Raw genomic sequence first — 21,768 nt, 5'->3', positions numbered from 1 at the left:
TGTTTTCTGGTCCCAGTCCATCCCTGTCCATCTTAACTGCAGCAACAGACAATAACAGAACACCAGACCCATTAAAACGACTGCCAGTACCGTGAGTGTCTGTCCTAGCAGTCTGAATTACACTCTGTACCGCTGTCTGGGGTCATTATGCTCCCCCGCAGCCAGTTGTGTTGTGTGTACTGTGTAGTAACAACCCTGTAATGTAATACGTGTCCATATCAGAACTACTATAGTCTGCTCTCTGTCACCTAAGGCGTGAGGAAATAGGAACCAGTCACTTCACATTTCGTTTACACAGAGATGTGTCCTCAACCGGCTGAGTCAGACATATTACTCACACACACATACACGCTCACACACACACAGACAAGGATGGACGTGCGCACACACACCGACTGACGCACACACGGACGTACACACGCACAGAGACACACGCACACACCACCCCAGTGTGTAATAGTGGTTGGAGTTTCCGACTGGCTCTGTGGCTGTCTCTCATTGTTGTAACTCAGATCAATATGTTGATACAGAACTCTTGAGCACATCCATCTCCTGTACAGTAAGAACTACAATGACCTGTCAATGATAAAATCATACAGACACTTCAAATCCAGCTTTCTAAACAGAGTATTGATGTGCTGGGGGCTGGTCTAGAGGTAGTGCTAGCATCCCCAGACCTCATATTACCCATGGACGCAACGGTTTGATCCCCTGTACTGCCACTCACTTTCTATTCTAGTCACCTTATTTAAGAACCCGGAAACAAAACAATGTCCGAACGTTCTGTTTTGTGGAGGACTTCCATTGTGGCGTTCTTGCCGTTTTCCGAATGTTAGCTAGCTAGCTCAAAATGTCGTGGGATCATACCAAGAAAAACCTTTCAAAGTCGAATGACAAGTCTGTGCCACATCCGCAGATTATTCAAGAGTGGGAGGACAATATGAAAAAATGGCCAGATATCACCTACGAAGACATCTTCAATTATTTAGTATCTCGGTGTGGATGGGTCAGAGATGAGGAGCTACAAAAGCACAGAGGCATATCAATACCTCCACAGCGGGAAAGTTGGGCGGGTGCTTATTCACTGTCTTGAGGATGACAACCTGGTGATCCTCCAAGCAGATGTCCAGCCCAGTCAGAGCAAAACACACCATCATTCTGCCTGGATTCTTGTATCATCTGTCGGCACGGTGGAGACTGCAGGGTGTTCTTGTGTTGCAGGGCAGGGGAAGTATTGCTATGGAAGGTAGCTAGCTCGCTGGCATTTTGTTTATCATAACCCTTTCTATGACTGATACGTTTGACATTAGCTAGTTACTTAGCTAGCTAGCTAATTGTGATGATACCATATCACTGACCAGAACTGATAATGTTAACTATTACAACATGCACACACGGTTTTGGTTTCAATGGCTCATTGTGTAAGTATATCAGTCTAATCTCGAATGGCAATGAGGTAGGTACAGAATCAAGGTGAGTTTTCCTTTTACAAAGGAAATTACCAACATAATCTAAACCTACTAGTTTAAAGGAAACTGTGTAAACTAGTCAGCTGTGTACACCATGTAAATGAGTGTTCTGTACTGTAATTGACCATTCTAACAGTAGTGTTTTGTTGAAAGTACAGAATGCTGTGTATGGCGGATTGACAGGGGTGTCCTGTACAGATGAGCAATGCCAGTGGAACTTGGAGACGCAGCGGAATTTATCTCCAAAAAGGTTGAGCGAGATCTGTTTCAAACGTCAGCAACCAAGTGACGAGTTCTCTGACAGCACCCCAGCCGCTTCTCCATCTCTACCTCCAACTCCTGCGTACCACTCCCACAATGCACTTAAGAAGAGTTTGGAAGGGGCCAATGTTCCAGTGGGGAGCCTTCTGCACAAGTGCATCAAAGCTAAACCAAACAGTTATCAGGTTCCAGCAGCAGCCACACAGCTACAGCAGCCTCGTGGTGAACACGGTATCAACATGCAGTGTCAGAAATGCTTGTCATTTTATGACATTTATGTTAAGCTGGAGGAGTGTAAATGTGCCAGCTTGGAGGAGGTCACTAAAGCACAGAGTGCCTCGCATGCGTGGTATGATGCGCGTAAACTTCGGATCACTGCTGCGCACCTCAACAAATCCCGACAACTTTGTGCGGGAGCATCTCTTCCACAGGTTCCATGGGAACTCCGCAACCACATATGGCAAGGAGAACGAGCAGGTGGCCTACACATGGATGAAGAGCTGCGGGTTTAGTCTGGAGAGTAGAGGCACAGTAGTGAGTGTCAAGGAGCCATGGCTTTCTTCAAGCCCAGATGGAATGTTAAACTCTCAAGAACTTCTAGAAATCAAATGTCCTATTCTGAGTAAGAAGTGTGAGTCTCTGACTGAACTGTTCTCTGGCAAACAGACTAACTCTGTGCTCCAAATATGTTAATCTATGTGGTATCTAGGGGCCTAACACTTCTGTGTTTTTAAATAGTTCCTATATTTTGTGCCTTGTAAAGCTCTCTGTCAGCTCTACCTTATTTTCTCAGCATAACTCTTTATTGGTGTTTTTTTTGCCTTGCACAGTTCTCTTCATATGCACATTTACCTGATTATATTTGCCAAATTGTACAGCTCTCTTCATACATGTTTATCTAATGCCTACGGATAACACCTTATGATTTACAAATATTTTTAATTGTACCTTGAATAGCGCTTTCTTTTCATATGGCACTTCATTAACTTATCTAAGCATACCGTAATTCATCTTGCACTTGGCAAATGATGATGTTAATAAAAACACCATGAAATTCAACTTTGTTGACATTTTCTTTCATACTTAACATTTTGAAATGAAGGACGAGGAGGCATGTCTAAGGGTTTCAAATGTGTTTTCAGTTTGATTCTGGGTTTGGTTTTCAATGGCACAAATTAAGAAAACAGTGTGGCACTTCATAAACAGTTGTCTTCCCTCTTGGTCTGTTAGAGACATTTTGGTGTTGAAGAAAATGTATTTTACATAGATTGAAGAAGGGATGATAACAGCACCTACTTGATGTCTGTAATTATCAGGAACAGGCAAAGTACAGTACATTTCTAATGTAGGAACATTAAAATGATTCTGATTAAACAGGAAACTATACAGTTGAAGTCGGAAGTTTACATACACCTTAGCCAAATACATTTAAACTCAAGTTTTTCACAATTCCTGACATTTAATCCCACAAAATTTATATAGGATTGAGGTCTTAGGCTTTGTGATGGCCACTCCAATACCTTGACTTTGTTGTCCTTAAGCCATTTTGCCACAACTTTGGAAGTATGCTTGGGGTCATTGAACATTTGGAAGACCCATTTGCGACCAAGCTTTAACTTCCTGATCACCGACAACGATGAGACAGCCTATAGGGAGGAGGTCAGAGACCTGGCCGTGTGGTGCCAGGATAACAACTTCTCCCTCAACGTGATCAAGACAAAGGAGATGATTGTGGACTACAGGGAAAAAAAGAGGACTGAACATTCTCATCGACGGGGCTGTAGTGGAACAGGTTGAGAGCTTCAAGTTCCTTGGTGTCCACATCACCAACAAACTATCATGGTCCAAACACACCAAGACAGTCGTGAAGAGGGCACGACAAAACCTATTCCCCCTCAGGAAACTGAAAAGATTTGGCATGGGTCCTCAGATCCTCAAAAGGTACTACAGCTGCACCATGGAGAGCATCCTGACTGGTTGCATCACTACCTGGTATGGCAACTGCTCGGCCTCCGACCGCAAGGCACTACAGAGGGTAGTGCGTACGGCCCAGTACATCACTGGGGCCAAGCTTCCTGACATACAGGACCTCTATACCCGGTGGTGTCAGAGGAAGGCCCTAAAAATTGTCAAAACTCAAGCCACCCTAGTCATAGACTGTTCTAATAATAATAATAATAATAATAATAATAATAATATGCCATTTCGCAGACGCTTTTATCCAAAGCGACTTACAGTCATGCGTGCATACATTTTTGTGTATGGGTGGTCCCGGGGATCGAACCCACTACCTTGGCGTTACAAGCGCCGTGCTCTACCAGCTGAGCTACAGAGGACCACTGCACGGCAAGCGGTACCGGAGCGCCAAGTCTAGGTCCAAAAGGCTTCTCAACAGCTTCTACCCCCAAACCATAAGACTCCTGAACAGCTAATCATGGCTACCTGGACTATTTGCACTGCCCCCCACCCCACCCCACCCCACCCCACCCCACCCCCCTCTTTTACGCTGCTGCTACTCTGTTTACTATTTATGCATAGTCACTTTAACTCTACCCACATGTACAGTTGAAGTCGGAAGTTTACATATACATTAGCCAAATACATTTAAACTCAGTTTTTCACAATTCCTGACATTTAATTATAGTAAGAACTCCCTGTCTTAGATCAGTTAGGATCACCACTTTATTTTAAGAATGTGAAATGTCAAAATAATAGTAGAGAGAATAATTTATTTCAGCTTTTATTTCTTTCATCATATTCCCAGTGGGTCAGAAGTTTATATACACTCAATCAGTATTTGGTAACATTGCCTTTACATTTTTAAACTTAGGTCAAACGTTTCAGGTAGCCTTCCACAAGCTCCCACAATAAGTTGGTGAATTTTGGCCCATTCCTCCTGACAGAGCTGGTGTAACTGAGTCAGGTTTGTAGGCCTCCTTGTTCGCACACGCTTTTTCAGTTCTGCCCACACATTTTCTATAGGATTTAGGTCAGGGCTTTGTGATGGCCACTCCAATACCTTGACTTTGTTGTCCTTAAGCCATTTTGCCACAACTTTGGAAGTATGCTTGGGGTCATTGTCCATTTGGAAGACCCATTTGCGACCAACCTTTAACTTCCTGACTGATGCCTTGAGATATTGCTTCAATATATCCACATAATTTTCCTTCCTCATGATGCCATCTATTTTGTGAAGTGCACCAGTCCCTCCTGCAGCAAAGCACCCCCACAGCATGATGCTGCCACCCCCGTGCTTCACGGTTGGGATGGCGTTCTTCAGCTTGCAAGTTACCCCCTTTTTCCTCCAAACATAACGATGGTCATTATGGCCAAACAGTTCTATTTTAGTTTTATCAGACCAGAGGACATTTCTCCAAAAAGTACGATCTTTGTCCCCATGTGCAGTTGCAAACCGTAGTCTGGCTTTTTTATGACGGTTTTGGAGCAGTGGCTTCTTCCTTGCTGAGCGGCAGGTTTTGTTGATATAGGACTCGTTTTACTGTGGTTATAGATACTTTTGTACCTGTTTCCTCCAGCATCTTCACAAGGTCCTTTGCTGTTGTTCTGGGATTGATTTGCACTTTCCGCACCAAAGTACGTAAATCTCTAGGAGACAGAACGCGTCTCCTTCCTGAGCGGTATGACGGCTGCATGGTCCCATGGTGTTTATACTTGCTTACTATTGTTTGTACAGATGAACGTGGTACCTTCAGGCGTTTGGAAATTGCTCCTAAGGATGAACCAGACTTGTGGAGGTCTACAATTCTTTTTCTGAGGTCTTGGCTGATTTCTTTTGATTTTCCCATGATGTCAAGGAAAGAGGCACTGAGTTTGAAGGTAGGCCTTGAAATACATCCACAGGTGCACCTCCAATTGACTCAAATGATGTCAATTAGCCTATCAGAAGCTTCTAAAGCCATGACATCATTTTCTGGAATTTTCCAAGCTGTTTAAAGGCACAGTCAACTTAGTGTATGTAAACTTCTGACCCACTGAAATTGTGATACAGTGAATTATAAGTGAAATAATCTGTCTGTAAACAATTGTTGAAAAATTACTTGTGTCATGCACAACGTAGATGTTCTAACCGACTTGCCAAAACTAGAGTTTGTTAACAAGAAATTTGTGGAGTGGTTGAAAAACGAGTTTTAATGACTCCAACCTAAGTATATGTAAACTTCTGACTTCAACTGTATATACACATAGTGTATAAAGTTACATTTCATATGTATGAATATTCTCACTGCTCACTCTGCATCCTCATGGATGATCTCACCCTGCATGTTAACAAGTGCTGCACAGATTCTAAGGACTTTGTCAATTTTGTGCATCAGGTTTATGGGAACAGTCTGGGAGAGGATTTTGAACACCTTGAGTCGTCTGATAACTCTCTCAACATGTATATGTACATTAGCTATCCTTCTCGTGCTTGTGACATCCTCGTCAGACAGCTGGCCTCCTTTCTGAGTGAAGGCTGGTATGGCAAGGTTTACCTTCCTCTCATACAGCAGATCTCGGATGGTGAAGCCCCTGTCTGCCATAACTTCATCACCAGGCCTAAGGTATTCCAGGAAGCCAGAGTTTTGGATGATGAACTTGTCACCGCATCTGCCTCTATATGCAGGAGAAATTAACATAACGAGTCCACATGCAGCAATGGCAACCAAATACTTGAGAGTATTGCTGGAATAATAGTGGCTGTATGACTCCCCTCTGGAATCGAGATTGTGTGCTTTCTGAAGAGTGGTTTCATAGCAGTCGATGATGCAAGTGGTGTTGGGGAACTTCTCTTTGAAACGCTGAAGCATTGTGTTCTGGATCGTCTCCCTCGGCACCCATGGAATGTAGATCCTCATGTGCTCCTCCATTGTGTCAATCCAGTAGGAAAGGACTCTGCTCACTACTCCCTGGGACACAGCAAAGCGTTCAGCAAGATCACCCTGGAGTAGATTCAGCTTCAGCTTCATCAAGGTTATCAGTATTTGATCAGTGGTATCCATTTTGAAGTTAGCCGTATAGAATTTCTGCAGAAACACTACATGGTCAAAGAAAACAATAAGAGGAAGGCCAGTATACAACACTGAGCTAGTGGCATTCTTCAGGATGGTGTGGGTCAATGGCTCTGCACCACCACATTGGGTTTGTTTGTGGCAGGTGGGCTTGTTGACTGGTTCTCTTGACACGTAGCTGTGATTAGTCAGTGCTGGAACCTCCCATTGAGTATCAGCATGTTCATGCTGCGGTGGCATTGGCACACTCAGATCAGACTCTGCATCACCACAGTTGTCTTCATCTGTCAAACAAACATAAGAGAGACTACAAGTTTAACACAATAAAATACACAGACAGCCTACTGGTCATGGTTAGGAAAAAAAAAGAAAACACTTGAACTAATAATTTAGCTTGTTAGACATTTCATGAGCATCACCAGTGGCATGCCAGCAATGACAGGGATTATCATTGCATGGGGGAGACATTGTCAGACAGAAGTTATTGGATAGCTAACAATGTAGGGACTAACTAGGCTAGTTAGCTAGCAACACTGTATCAGATGGGCTGCCCTCAAGCTATCCAGCTAAGTGAGTAAGCTAGGCAACAGTTAGCTAGCTACAGTATGTTAGGATTTAGGAGTGGCTACCAACTAGGAGCATAATTAGCTAAGCTAGCTAACTTCTGCCTGATTCAGGACACCCATCTGTGACGATAGCTAGCGAGTAGCAGCTAGCGAGTAGCAGCTAGCTAACAGCTACCTGTATGTGTTGATGTCCTGATGAGATGTCGCCTTCTGGTCTGTACTGGAGCATCATAGCATCATAGCTCTTCAGTTGGCCTCTTGTCCACAAAGTGATAGGAACACACATACGGTTGGTTTGGTGGTTTCTTCAAGTTCAATGCTTTGAGCCAAAGCCGAAAAGACTCCTCGTCCTTAGGAGGTGGGTGCAAATCAAAAGCCACCTCACAACTGCACTCGCTCCTCAAAAAAGTTTGGTGGTCAAAACACTCTGCTCCATGAACAGTTTCCATTTCTGCCAGTTATTGTGGCATCCCCTTAACGTACATAAAATGCCCATTTTGCATGAATCCATGTTTGGAAAGTTGTGAGAAGCGATACTGAGTTAGTTAGCTAGCTAGCTAGCTGCGAACTATTGGCCAGAAGTGCTTAACAGGAAGTCCCCCACAAAAATACCTCAACTGACCCCGCCCATATTTCCGTTGAAAATAAGGTGAATATCCCTCTCATCTGTCCCCCCATGTACATTTAAAAATGTATCTGTCAATAAAATAAATACAAATAAAAAGTATTTCTATACATGTGTCAGTATGTGTGCCATTGGTATTTGCAGGCTAGTTTGACTGGAACAGCAAACAGATGATTGGGAGGAGACAAAATTGGTTCTGTGAATGTTCCCAGAACATTAATTAGGTTGCCCCAAAAGTGTGCTGATGATTACACAATGTTTGTATAAAACATTTGCCTGATCTTGCAAGAATGTTCCCAGAACACATTTTGTTATTACATTACCTGGAAACTTAATAAGAACCTTTGGGGAATGTTCTGTGGTGGTTGTTACAGATGTTGTGCACAACATTTTGGTGAATGTTAGGAGAACAAATAACACAAATAACATATTTTTGAATAACACATGAATGTTTCTGGGATGTTATCATCCTAACGTTAGATAAAACCCTAACTAAAACTTAATGGGAATGTTAGCTAAGGTCCTGGGAATGTTCCCGGTTTGCTGGGCTGTCTGTCTCCAGCTCTCGCTCACACCCCAAATGAGTCAACTAGGGAACAGGAAGATAGACAACAGCATCTGTCACAGACACACAGTGTCACAGACACACAGTCACAGACTCATAAGGACAGACTGATACAGACACAGAGATACCCACACACACAGGCACACACACAGACAGGCGGACAGACAGACACACTAGAGGACTTCACGGGTCCAAAACGTTCCAAAATGGACCTGGGCTTTCCCATCTGGACCCGAAATGCATAAATACATTTTACAATATAGAGACCCGTTCCGAACGGACTGAGGACAACTACACCCGTTCTGTATAGACCTGGTCGGATCCAGACCTGGTCCGATCCAAGTGAGGGAAGCAACAGAAAAGTACATCTTTAAGCTACTTTATTAACCGGAGCTGACAAAGCGCATGGGAGAGGAGGTAGAGAGAGGTGATGCTCTAGCAGGGGCCGTGCTGTGTGTAGGCTACTGTGAGTGTGAGCGAGTGACATGAGAACAGGGAGGAGGGAGGTGGAGAGGAGAGACCGCAACCAACCATGCCGATTCGCGCTATAGTAGACTAATAGCTGCCATAGCTAGGTTATTTATCATTCAATATGATTACGAAGTACCTATCTTGACTGCATCAAACCCGGGAGAAGCTGCTAGCTAGCTAGGCTAATTGAGGCTGCATGTGCTTTCTCATCCTACACAGTTACAAACAACACAACTCCATTCAGAATATAAAGTAGCAGCCTACCTGTTGGCTCTTGGTCGTTGTAGCCTATCCTTCTCCTTTAACTTTTAATTCCATAATTTTAATTCCATCTTCCAATGATTAGATATCTTCTAACTTTTGCCCCAAACGGAGGCTCCAAACTGTAGCCCATTGCCGCTTTGATGATTTATTGATGACTTATGATTGGTCAACAACAACAACAAGCTACACACGCCACTCTCGTGAAAAGCAAAGAGCAGCAGCATAAATTATACAATTTCTCTCTCTCTCTCTACTGCAGTAGTCGCATTCGGATCTATATGGGTCCTTCCGGACAAATAAGTTATAATTACACATACCCGAGACCCGTGACAATCATTTCAGATCCAACCCAGGCCTGTGACATTATTTAGAATTCTGGATCCGGACCCGCTCGGGTCCCAGATCGGGTCTCGGATATTCGGGTACAGGTGGATCTGTGAAGACCTTTAAGACACACACACAAACACAAAACAAAGTGGCACAAAAATGCCATATATTTCTAATGATGATCCAGTGTCAGTGATGCCCTTTAAAGTGGAACTGACAGCGTTTTAGAAACATGAAATCATATTAAAATCTGTCCATATACACCCCGAGGAAGAATATGACACTTTTCTTTACATTTTCTGACAAGAGAGCACTTAGATATGGTCATTTTCATAGAATGTTTGGGAATGACGTATAGTAAGGCATTTGTGAAAATTCTATAGCAATATAGAGTGGGAAAGCAGCCATGCGTTTGGACAATTAATAGACACTGCAGTAAATAAAACGGAATAAAAACGTGTCAGTCTTGTCCAGGACTGGACTCTACACAGACCGGCGCGCCATAGCCAATCAGAGCTACAGTAGGCCTACATGCAAATAAGCCATTTGGCACATGGGCCTGCCATCATTCACTTTGAACTGGACTGTGTGTTTACAGGCAAAACCCACAAAATACACCTGAATGGATTTCTGCAAATATGTAAATACCACAGGACTCCTCTTACAATTGGGAACTTCACAGTCCTATTGATCAAACCACCATGAAGAGGTAGGCTATCTCTGCCTCAGATGCCTATGCACATCAACAACTAATATTAGCCAGAGCGAGATGAGCTAAAATCTAACGAGGGAACAGTAGGTAAACCCTCTCAAACCTTTTCAACTTGTAGTTGGCCGTCAAAATTGCACTGATAAACAAAGGGGAATAGTAGCCTGCTCACCCTTCTGCAGCTTGCCTGCCAATGTATGCTTGTCCCAACCCCCTTTTTGACAACTGAATGGAAACTTGCCTGCCTGCCTGCCCATTTGATCGATGGCAAATACATTTGACTGACAACTAAGAGATATGCTAACTGTGGATAACAGTCGTTCAAGTTCAGCATAGCTAGCAAGCAAAGTGATTCACATTTCTTGCTAGCTAACCAAATGACACATGACCTACATCTCTAGCTGTAGCCACCGTAAAAAGATATGGGGTGAAAAAGTCGGCCACTCACCCACTCGTCCAATGACATGACATCCTCCCAGCAGCTAGCTAGCTAGCTAACGTAAGGTTCTGTGGTTTTAAGCTTGCTAAATAAATACCTACATAAATATATAAGCTAATCTATTAGCCACGTTATGACTGACTTGTGATCATTGCCCTGGCTATTTTGATTGTACTGACATTCCCAGCCTTAGTCACATTTGTCAGTTTTTGACCAAATTATTGTGTCATTGAATCTGAAAAAGTCCATCCCGAATGGCTGGAGGCAGCAAACAATGTACCAGGCCAGCTGTGATTTACAACCTGATAGTAATATTTGCTCGACTACCAAGAATTGTATTGGGGAATTATATTAATCAGGTATTGAACTGCATCCATCTTTTCTGCCAACAATAGATGCGGAAAAAATTGTTCAATTGAACGCAGACCGTGGGGGATAGAAGAAGAATGCCGGATTGGCGCATATTCAACTAATCTGATCTAACAAAGTGGATATTCATAAAATCCGTCATGATTGATGCATTTTAACAGGCCCACAATGTGGTTACTAGTGGTGCTTTCAAGACAACAGGGAACTAAAAAATGTTTTATGACGTCAGTGATCTTCAGGTTGGAAAGCTCTAGAAAGATGCCCGAGTTTCTGACTTGGAATTCCAAGTTGGATGACCATTCAAAAAATGTATCCCAGTCGGAGCTAGTTTTTCCAGTTCCCAGTATTCTTGAACGGATTGAATTTGGAAGTCAGAGATTTCAGAGTTCCTAGTTCCCAGTTATTTTCAGGTTTAGAAGAAGTAACTGCTAAATGATAACTCACATTCGTATAAGCTGCTAGCATAGCTAGCATACAGAAATCGGTGGTGGTAGTCAAAGTCGTTCTTAACTGTAATGCAGTTGATTGATGACATGAACATGTATTAGGGTTGACATCCATACAAGCATTATACTTCGATTTTGACCTCAACATAGTGTGAAATACACATATAAACAATATTTTGCTGGGGGGCAAAGAGGAGATTCGGGATCATTCCCCCACGCGTATCCATGGCATTTCCATTGTTTTGGTCGAGTTTCATGGAATTTTGAGTCAAATAGAACCTATTTTTAAAACCTCTTATAAAGTTGGTTTTGTAGCTTAAACTGGGAATGTAATAGTTTTTGACTGATATTATGATTGTCTGTTTGTTTCATATCTGCAAAGTAGCTTAAACGCTGTCAGTTCCACTTTAAGGCTAACCTTTCACATGGACAGAGTTAATTAGGTGTGAAGAAGATCATGGCTGCATCCAAAATGGCACTCTAGTACCTTTATAGTGAGCCCATAGGGCTCTGGTAAAAAGTAGTGCACCGAATAGGGAATAGGGTGCCATTTGGGATGTACCTGTGTGTGGGTTATTAGAGGGAGGATAGCTCATGACAGTCACCTCATTCTGACTGTCATTAACACACAGAGGGCTCTGCCAGATTTCAGCACTGTCTACTCAATCACACACATCAAACACCATTTAACACACACACAACACACATGCATGTACAGACATTCCTAACACACACAAACACACACACACACACACACACACAGCGCACACAAGCTCACGTTCACACACACACACAGCACACACACATACACACACACGCTTACATTAGGGATGTGACAAATGTACAAATGTTCTTAACGTTTAAACTGCCATTTTTATTTCCCCCCCAAAAAAACGAACAGAAAATGACATGAATTCACAATTCAGATATGGCCCTGCATATGACCACTAAGGGGCAATGCAGTTCAGTCTACCGCAGACCTGGCTACCTACCAGACGGTCGTCACTAATTACCACATCCACAAAGTAATTGACCCTGCCTATTTCTATAATTAATTTTCTTAAAATGTGATTTTAAACCTAACATTAACCACACTGCTAACCTTATGCCTAACCCTAAATTAAGACCAAAAAGCAAATGTTTCCATACATTTTTAAGACATAGCCAACTTTGACTTTGTGGCTGTGATATCTAGTAGAAACCCCACCAGACGGCACTCACGTTAGTTAATACCGTTTTAGTTTTTCTGCTGTGTGTCTCTCTTCCATGTTCCATGTTCTCAGTTGTCAGTAGTACATAGGACTTCATGTCCCACTTCTCATCAATGTGATGTGTCGTTGCAGTGATGTATAATGGCGCATTCATAGAAGTCCAATAATCTGTTGCGCCACGTATTGTATTTGAGAGCTAACGCTTTGTAGGACTACTTGCAGAGCAATCATTGTACAATTTCTTCATCCGGGCCGTCAAGGTTTTTCGACATGGCATCTTGTACAGTGAGGGAAAAAAGTATTTGATCCCCTGCTGATTTTGTATGTTTGCCCACTGACAAAGAAATGATCAGTCTATAATTTTAATGGTAGGTTTATTTGAACAGTGAGAGACAGAATAACAACAAAAAAATCCAGAAAAACGCATGTCAAAAATGTTATAAATTGATTTGCATTTTAATGAGGGAAATAAGTATTTGACCCCTCTGCAAAACATGACTTAGTAATTGGTGGCAAAACCCTTGTTGGCAATCACAGAGGTCAGATGTTTCTTGTAGTTGGCCACCAGGTTTGCACACATCTCAGGAGGGATTTTGTCCCACTCCTCTTTGCAGATCTTCTCCAAGTCATTAAGGTTTCGAGTCTGACGTTTGGCAACTCGAACCTTCAGCTCCCTCCACAGATGTTCTATGGGATTAAGGTCTGGAGACTGGCTAGGCCACTCCAGGACCTTAATGTGCTTCTTCTTGAGCCACTCCTTTGTTGCCTTGGCCGTGTGTTTTGGGTCATTGTCATGCTGGAATACCCATCCATGCCCTGGCTGAGGGAAGGAGGTTCTCACCCAAGATTTGACGGTACATGGCCCCTTTGATGCGGTGAAGTTGTCCTGTCCCCTTAGCAGAAAAACACCCCCAAAGCATAATGTTTCCACCTCCATGTTTGACGGTGGGGATGGTGTTCTTGGGGTCATAGGCAGCATTCCTCCTCCTCCAAACACGGCGAGTTGAGTTGATGACAAAGAGCTCCATTTTGGTCTCATCTGACCACAACACTTTCACCCAGTTCTCCTCTGAAACATTCAGATGTTCATTGGCAAACTTCAGACGGGCATGTAAAGTGGGGAGAACAAGTATTTGATACACTGCCAATTTTGCAGGTTTTCCTACTTACAAAGCATGTAGAGGTCTGTAATTTTTATCATAGGTACACTTCAACTGAGAGACGGAATCTAAAACAAAAATCCAGAAAATCACATTGTATGATTTTTAAGTAATTAATTTGCATTTTATTGCATGACATAAGTATTTGATCACCTACCTACCAGTAAGAATTCCGGCTCTCACAGACCTGTTAGTTTTTCTTTAAGAAGCCCTCCTGTTCTCCACTCATTACCTGTATTAACTGCACCTGTTTGAACTCGTTACCTGTATAAAATACACCTGTCCACACACTCCATCAAACAGACTCCAACCTCTCCACAATGGCCAAGACCAGAGAGCTGTGTAAGGACATCAGGGATAAAATAGTAGACCTGCACAAGGCTGGGATGGGCTACAGGACAAAAGGCAAGCAGCTTGGTGAGAAGGCAACAACTGTTGGCGCAATTATTAGAAAATGGAAGAAGTTCAAGATGACGGTCAATCACCCTCGGTCTGGGGGCTCCATGCAAGATCTCACCTCGTGGGGCATCAATGATCATGAGGAAGGTGAGGGATCAGCCCAGAACTACACAGCAGGACCTGGTCAATGACCTGAAGAGAGCTGGGACCACAGTCTCAAAGAAAACCATTAGTAACACACTACGCCGTCATGGATTAAAATCCTGCAGCGCACGCAAGGTCCCCCTGCTCAAGCCAGCGCATGTCCAGGCCTGTCTGAAGTTTGCCAATGACCATCTGGATGATCCAGAGGAGGAATGGGAGAAGGTAATGTGTTCTGATGAGACAAAAATAGAGCTTTTTGGTCTAAACTCCACTCGCCGTGTTTGGAGGAAGAAGAAGGATGAGTACAACCCCAAGAACACCATCCCAACCATGAAGCATGGAGGTGGAAACATCATTCTTTGGGGATGCTTTTCTGCAAAGGGAACAGGACGACAGCACCGTATTGAGGGGAGGATGGATGGGGCCATGTATCGCGAGATCTTGGCCAACAACCTCCTTCCCTCAGTAAGAGCATTGAAGATGGGTCGTGGCTGGGTCTTCCAGCATGACAACGACCCGAAACACACAGCCAGGGCAACTAAGGAGTGGCTCCGTAAGAAGCATCTCAAGGTCCTGGAGTGGCCTAGCCAGTCTCCAGACCTGAACCCAATAGAAAATCTTTGGAGGGATCTGAAAGTCCGTATTGCCCAGCGACAGCCCTGAAACCTGAAGGATCTGGAGAAGGTCTGTATGGAGGAGTGGGCCAAAATCCCTGCTGCAGTGTGTGCAAACCTGGTCAAGACCTCATTGCAACTCCACGAGGTGAGATCTTACATGGAGCCCCAGGCCGAGGGAGATTGACAGTTCTTTTGTGTTCCTTCCATTTGCGAATAATCGCACCAACTGTTGTCACCTTCTCACCAAGCTGCTTGGCGATGGTCTTGTAGCCCATTCCAGCCTTGTGTAGGTCTACAATCTTGTCCCTGACATCCTTGGAGAGCTCTTTGGTCTTGGCCATGGTGGAGAGTTTGGAATCTGATTGATTGATTGCTTCTGTGGACAGGTGTCTTTTATACAGGTAACAAACTGAGATTAGGAGCACTCCCTTTAAGAGTGTGCTCCTAATCTCAGCTCGTTACCTGTATAAAAGACACCTGGGAGCCAGAAATCTTTCTGATTGAGAGGGGGTCAAACACTGATTTCCCTCATTAAAATCCAAATCAATTTATAAAATTTTTGACATGCGTTTTTCTGGATTTTTTTGGTGTTATTCTGTCTCTCACTGTTCAAATAAACCTACCATTAAAATTATAGACTGATCATTTCTTTGTCAGTGGGCAAACGTACAAAATCAGCAGGGGATCAAATACTTATTTCCCTCACTGTAGTCTGGTTCTAGATATGCCATTAGGGCAACTGTTGCCAGCAACAGGTTGGGTCTCACGGTGTCTCCCTTTCAGCATTGCATCTGTACTGCCACTGTAGCTCAATTACACCTCGCAAAGTTAGCATTTCACAACCTTCTCATTTAACATCTTCAAGTATTGCCATAAAATACTTTGCTGCTGTCTCACTCTTTTTTTCAACTGTTGACGAGGATGACGTGTGGAGAGACCTTTATATCCGTGACAAATAAATTGAAAGATGCATATCTCCTCCTACTAACGTTACAGCATTGTTGCGTTAGGTATTTGTTTAATTTAAATGTTTCCCTTTATGATGATGTTCGGGACCTGTTAGTGGTAGTTTTATGATAACTGCACTGTGATTTTAATTTTGCAATGGCAGTCTGTTGTTGTGCTCTTCCCACACTTTGCTTACTTAATATCTAGCGAACTCGTTCAAAACTGCTGCTGTCCTGTTGTCTCAGCTGGCCAACTGTGTTTACACTCCCGCACAACCTATTCTTGCGCCCAACGTGCCCAACGTCACAGCGGCTGACTGAAATGCGTAGTTCGGTTAAAAAAAAGAACAAAAAATTAATGCTTTAAAAACAACTATTATAAAAATATTATAATTTCATATATAAATGTAAAGAATACTTAGAGTACAAAGTGCTAGTCACTCAGCTTTGGAGTAGTTAGAAGGTCTAATTCCCTGCTTTTGACAGGAGCTGGCTAGTACATGCCCATTGACTTTCAGCAAGTGTGCTAAGCTAATGATATGCTACCTTCAACTTCCTTCAAACTGCATGCAGAGACATAAAAATGGTATCTGACTCTGGGTAATTCGATTATTACCCAAAATCACAAAATCCCGAAGTATCCCTTTAAGGGGTTCAAACAAAGAGGTAGCTAAATGAACTAGAGTGTAAAAAAATGCACTACAGAAAACAATGTAGTAAACCTTGAAATGGTCAGTTCATGTTTTAAATCAAATGATGTTGCTTTCATAGTCTCCATCAAATAAATGGGCTACAGTCAGAAGTAATATGATACAGAGATCTTTACAGTCAGACAGAGGTAGATGAGCAAAGGCAGAGAAAAAAATGACAAGGAGTTCTGAACAGCCACGGCTAAAGAAAGTGGGCCTTGTAAATGCTATGTGTTCACTAACTAAACAGTCTCTGTAACCAGAGGACCAGGCATGTCCCATGTTCCAGGTGTTTATTTTCCTAACTTCACATGAGCCGTTAACAACTGTTGCAGCTTTCCACTTCAGGCTAGTAACCTTGAGTCGCAAATTCAGACAAGATTCCCAAATAATCCGCTACTCCCAAAATTACCCCCGTAGGCACGCTACATAAGAGCCAGAGCCGCGACACTCTCGAGCAACAAATTGACTTCCAGGAAAAGTTCTAAGGAGACAAAATAGGAAGCCCAAGATTATGCCCTTTGGAGTGAAAACTAAATTTTTCAAGATTCCAGAACTCTCCTCCATTGTTCAGAGTGGAGAGTGAGAAAGAACAAGAGAGAACGAGATAACTACTGCTGAATCTGTGAAGCATACAGATAGATAGCCTCAGAATGTGTAGGCTAAGTATGTTTACAGTATGTGTCTCTGATGTTGTGTCTACTCACCACGTCAGACTCCTCACTGCCGGAGAGATACATATCTGCCCTACCCGGCTCTGCTGTTGCTCCTGCTCTGCCCGGTCCGGGAGAAAAACTCCTCAGCTACTGACCATCTCCTCCCAGTCCCAGCACAGAGAGAGGAACTCCTACTCCTACAGTACTCCTTGGCTCCTTTCAGTAAAACACACTGAAACTACATAGACTACAGTAAAGTAACCCACAAAAAGTTGGAAGTTTGGAGTTTGGCATTGGGAGTTTCAGCCCTTGTATGGCCCAGTCCTGTCCTGTACCGGCTGAGAGGCAGAGAGAGAGACGAGCCTCTTCTTTCCCACGCTGGGAAAACACTCCTTCAGTGCGCTGCGACCGTTCTCCAGCCCCCAAAAACAAGCCCCCCTGAAACCCTCCCTCCCTCCCTCCCTCCACACACACACACACACACACACACACACACACACACACACACACACACACACACACATACATACATACATACATACATAGCCTGAACAAACACACATAGCCAGTTAGGAAGTAAGAACTCTGGCCAACAGGGCAGGCCTGAAAATTCCAGAATGCACCGAAAGCAGCTGCAGCAGCTTTTAATTTCTGTGTGAGTGTGTGATCTTGAGAGTTTACATGTGTTTGGCTATGCCTTGAAGAGGTTACACTTTGAGGAGAGGAAGGGTAAAGACTTAAACTTACTGTACATAGAAGCCCAACACATGTTCCTAAAACCAAACTTCAGGAAATAATTATCTTTACTATGTTTAAAATATGCCATACGCAGATTATGCACAGAGGCATGATCAATGCCCAATAGGCCACAAAAAAACGGATACATGTACTTTGAACATTCTTCATTCAGTTTATTGGGGTCCGCTGGGTGACTGTAGTGGTTACTGTAATAGAAGTCATCTAACTTCAAACGACCATGGCCCGGTTTCCCAAAAGCATCTTATGGTTCTAACGGTGAATTTAGCCTCAAGATGCTTTTGGGAAACCATCTTTTTGTAATTACACACCAGAGGCCCCCTGAGTGGGTTCGGTGCAATGTGTGTTTGTGTGCCCTTGAAATTGTGACAATATCATCTCAGTGCTCATGTAGCAGAAACAGGCTCAAATGTGAAATAATGTGAGAACGTGAGAACACCAACCCCCGCTGTGTCACTGTGTGTGAAGCGGGGGCAAAAAGCGGGAGCAACCGCCACAAATAGAGTCCATATGAGTTAGGCTACACTACAGGGTCACAGAAGACCTCAGGGAGTAGGTCTATAGCAAAGACTTTCTCCTTCAACATTAAAACACAAAACTATAAGCAAACGTAGGTGTCAAGTCTGTATTGTATTGTATTGTCTGGTTAGACTGTAAACTCAACTTCCAGACTCACATAAAGAATCTCCAATCCAAAGTTAAATCTAGAATCGGCTTCCTATTTCGCAACAAAGCCTCCTTCACTCATGCTGCCAAACATGCCCTCGTAAAACTGACTATCCTACCGATCCTTGACTTCGGCGATGTCATTTACAAAATAGCCTCCAACACTCTACTCAGCAAATTGGATGTAGTCTATCACAGTGCCATCCGTTTTGTCTCCAAAGCCCCATACACTACCCACCACTGTGACCTGTACGCTCTTGTTGGCTGGTCCTCACTACATGTTCGTCGTCAAACCCACTGGCTCCAGGCCATCTATAAATCATTGCTAGGCAAATCCCCGCCTTATCTTAGCTCATTGGTCACCATAGCAGCACCCACCCGTAGTCTGCGCTCCAGCAGGTATATCTCACTGGTCATTCCCAAAGCCAACACCTCCTTTGGCCGCCATTCCTTCCAGTTCTCTGCTGCCAATGACTGGAACGAATTGCAAAAATCTCTGAAGCTGGAGACTCTTATCTCCCTCAATAACTTTAAGCATCAGTTGTCAGAGCACCTTACCGATCACTGCACCTGTACACAGCCCATCTGAAATTAGCCCACCCAACTACCTCATCCCTATATTGTTATTTATTTTGCTCTTTTGCACCCCAGTATCTCTATTTGCACATAATCTCTTGCACATCTAGCATTCCAGTGTTAATACTATTGTAATTATTCTGCACTATAGCCTATTTATTGCCTTACCTCCATAACTTGCTACATTTGCACACACTGTATATATATTATCTGTTGTATTTCTGACTTTATGTTTTTTACCCCATATGTAACTCTGTGTTGTTTTTATTGCACTACTTTGCTTTATCTTGGCCAGGTCGCAGTTGTAAATGAGAACCTGTTCTCAACTGGCTTACCTGGTTAAATAAAGGTGAAATAAAAAATAAAATAAAAAATTGGTCCAGTTCAGGTATTGTTGCCATTATATTTTCTCATTAAATATGTTCACTTGGCTCACGTCTCACTCTCTCATCCATGTAACTTTAACGCATCATGGTGTCTGAAGTGGGATAAGCAGGCCTATAGCAAATCCCATGATACACCACTCCTCCTCAGCCACCTGGCATTGCCCAGTGGTGTAATCATTAGTCCAAACCCTACCAAAGAGTTGCAAAAAGTTTTGCAACAAAAAGATTCTATTGGACAAATTCAGGTGTTCTCCCTGTTTGGTTCTGTTTGGTTCCTAGTGACTACACCCTAGATGTTTGAGAGCCATTGAGAGAACCACGTGTTTGGTGGGTAAATCCTACTAGATTATGTGACTATGTTTGCTCTGCTTTAACCCCTTTCCAAGGATTATAATCCAGAGTGTGTGCTGGGCACGTGTCACGTTCGTTGAAGGACGGGACGGACCAAGGCGCAGCATGATATGCATACATGTTTATTTTAACTTAATAAACACTCAACAAAACAATAAACGAAACGAAACGTGAAGTCCAAGGTAGCACACACAACATACCTTACACGGAACAAGATCCCACAACCCACTAGTGCCAATAGGCTGCCTAAGTATGGTCCCCAATCAGAGACAACGAACGACAGCTGCCTCTGATTGGGAACCACACCGGCCAACATAGAACCATACATACTAGATCGTACAACATAGAACATACACAACAAAGAATATACACACCCTGACTCAACATATAAGAGTCCCCTGAGTCAGGGCGTGACAGTACCCCCCCAAAGGTGCGGACTCCGACCGCACAACATAAACATAACAGGGTAGGGGCCGGGTGGGCATTCCGCCTCGGAGGCGGATCCGGCTCGGGGCGTGACGACCTCTCACTCTCCGCCTCCCTGTTGCGCCCCTGGTCTGGTCTGGACCTCTGGGCGCTGCTTCCCCTCTCCTTCCTCCCACGATATGCCAGGCCCTGTCTGGACCCTGGTGTGGGAGACCCCGAACCTGGAGAGGGGCTGACGTCATGGTCTGGACTGGAGCCGCTGACCGGAGCTGGACTAGGCACCGGTGGAGCGGACTGCTCTGGCTCTGGAGTGGAGCCGTTGACCGGAGCTGGATCAGGCACCGGTGGAGCGGACTACTCTTGCTCCGGAGTGGAGTCGCTGACTGGAGCTGGACAAGACCCCGGTGGAGCGGACTGCTCTGGCTCCGGAGTGGAGCAGCTGACCGGAGCTGGATCAGGCACCGGTGGAGCGGACTGCTCTGGCTCCGGAGTGGAGCAGCTGACCGGAGCTGGATCAGGCACCGATGGAGCGGACTGCTCTGGCTCCGGAGTGGAACAGCTGACCGGAACTGGATCAGGCACCAGTGGAGCGGACTGCTCTGGCTCCGGAGTGGAGCAGCTGACCGGTGCCTGGTGGAACGGGCACGGGCCGTGCCGGACTGGACAAACGCACCACTGGTCTGGTGCGAGGAGCAGGCACGGGCCAGACCTGACTAGGAACACGCACCACTGGCTTGGTGCGAGGGGCAGGAACGGGCCGGGCCGGACTGGCGACGCGCACCACTGGCTTGGTGCGAGGAGCAGGAACAGGCCGGGCTGGCGACGCGCACCACTGGCTTGGTGCGAGGAGCAGGAACAGGCCGGGCCGGCGACGCGCACCACTGGCTTGGTGCGAGGAGCAGGAACAGGCCGGGCCGGGCTGGCGACGCGCACCACTGGCTTGGTGCGAGGAGCAGGAACAGGCCGGCCGGGCTGGCGACGCGCACCACTGGCTTGGTGCGAGGAGCAGGAACAAGCCGGGCCGGGCTGGCGACGCGCACCACTGGCTTGGTGCGAGGAGCAGGCACGGGCCGGACCTGACTAGGAACACGCACCACTGGCTTGGTGCGATGGGCAGGAACGGGCCGGGCCGGACTGGTGACGCGCACCACTGGCTTGGTGCGAGGAGCAGGAACAAGCCGGACCGGGCTGGCGACGCGCACCACTGGCTTGGTGCGAGGAGCAGGAACAGGCCGGGCCAGGCTGGCGACGCGCACCACTGGCT

General features: G+C 44.7%; 1 protein-coding gene across 1 annotated transcript in view; it reads right to left on the bottom strand.

Moving 5' to 3' along the window:
• The window catches only part of LOC311102960 (voltage-dependent L-type calcium channel subunit beta-1-like), a gene marked incomplete at its 5' end in the record, with an annotated part of 87,530 nt that extends 70,103 nt beyond the window's left edge, over positions 1 to 17,427 (bottom strand). Inside the window, one exon of the mRNA XM_084144457.1 lies at positions 17,395 to 17,427. Coding sequence (XP_084000583.1) covers positions 17,395 to 17,427 — 33 coding nt within the window. The remainder of the gene's footprint in view (positions 1 to 17,394) is intronic.
• Between the last annotated feature and the right edge of the window lie 4,341 nt (positions 17,428 to 21,768).

Source organism: Coregonus lavaretus, assembly GCF_964263955.1.
Source record: "Coregonus lavaretus genome assembly, chromosome: 2".
In the NCBI taxonomy this organism is placed as follows: domain Eukaryota; kingdom Metazoa; phylum Chordata; class Actinopteri; order Salmoniformes; family Salmonidae; genus Coregonus; species Coregonus lavaretus.
The sequence above is the reverse complement of the archived record's forward strand: the minus strand, read 5'-3'. Positions and strand labels throughout refer to the sequence as shown.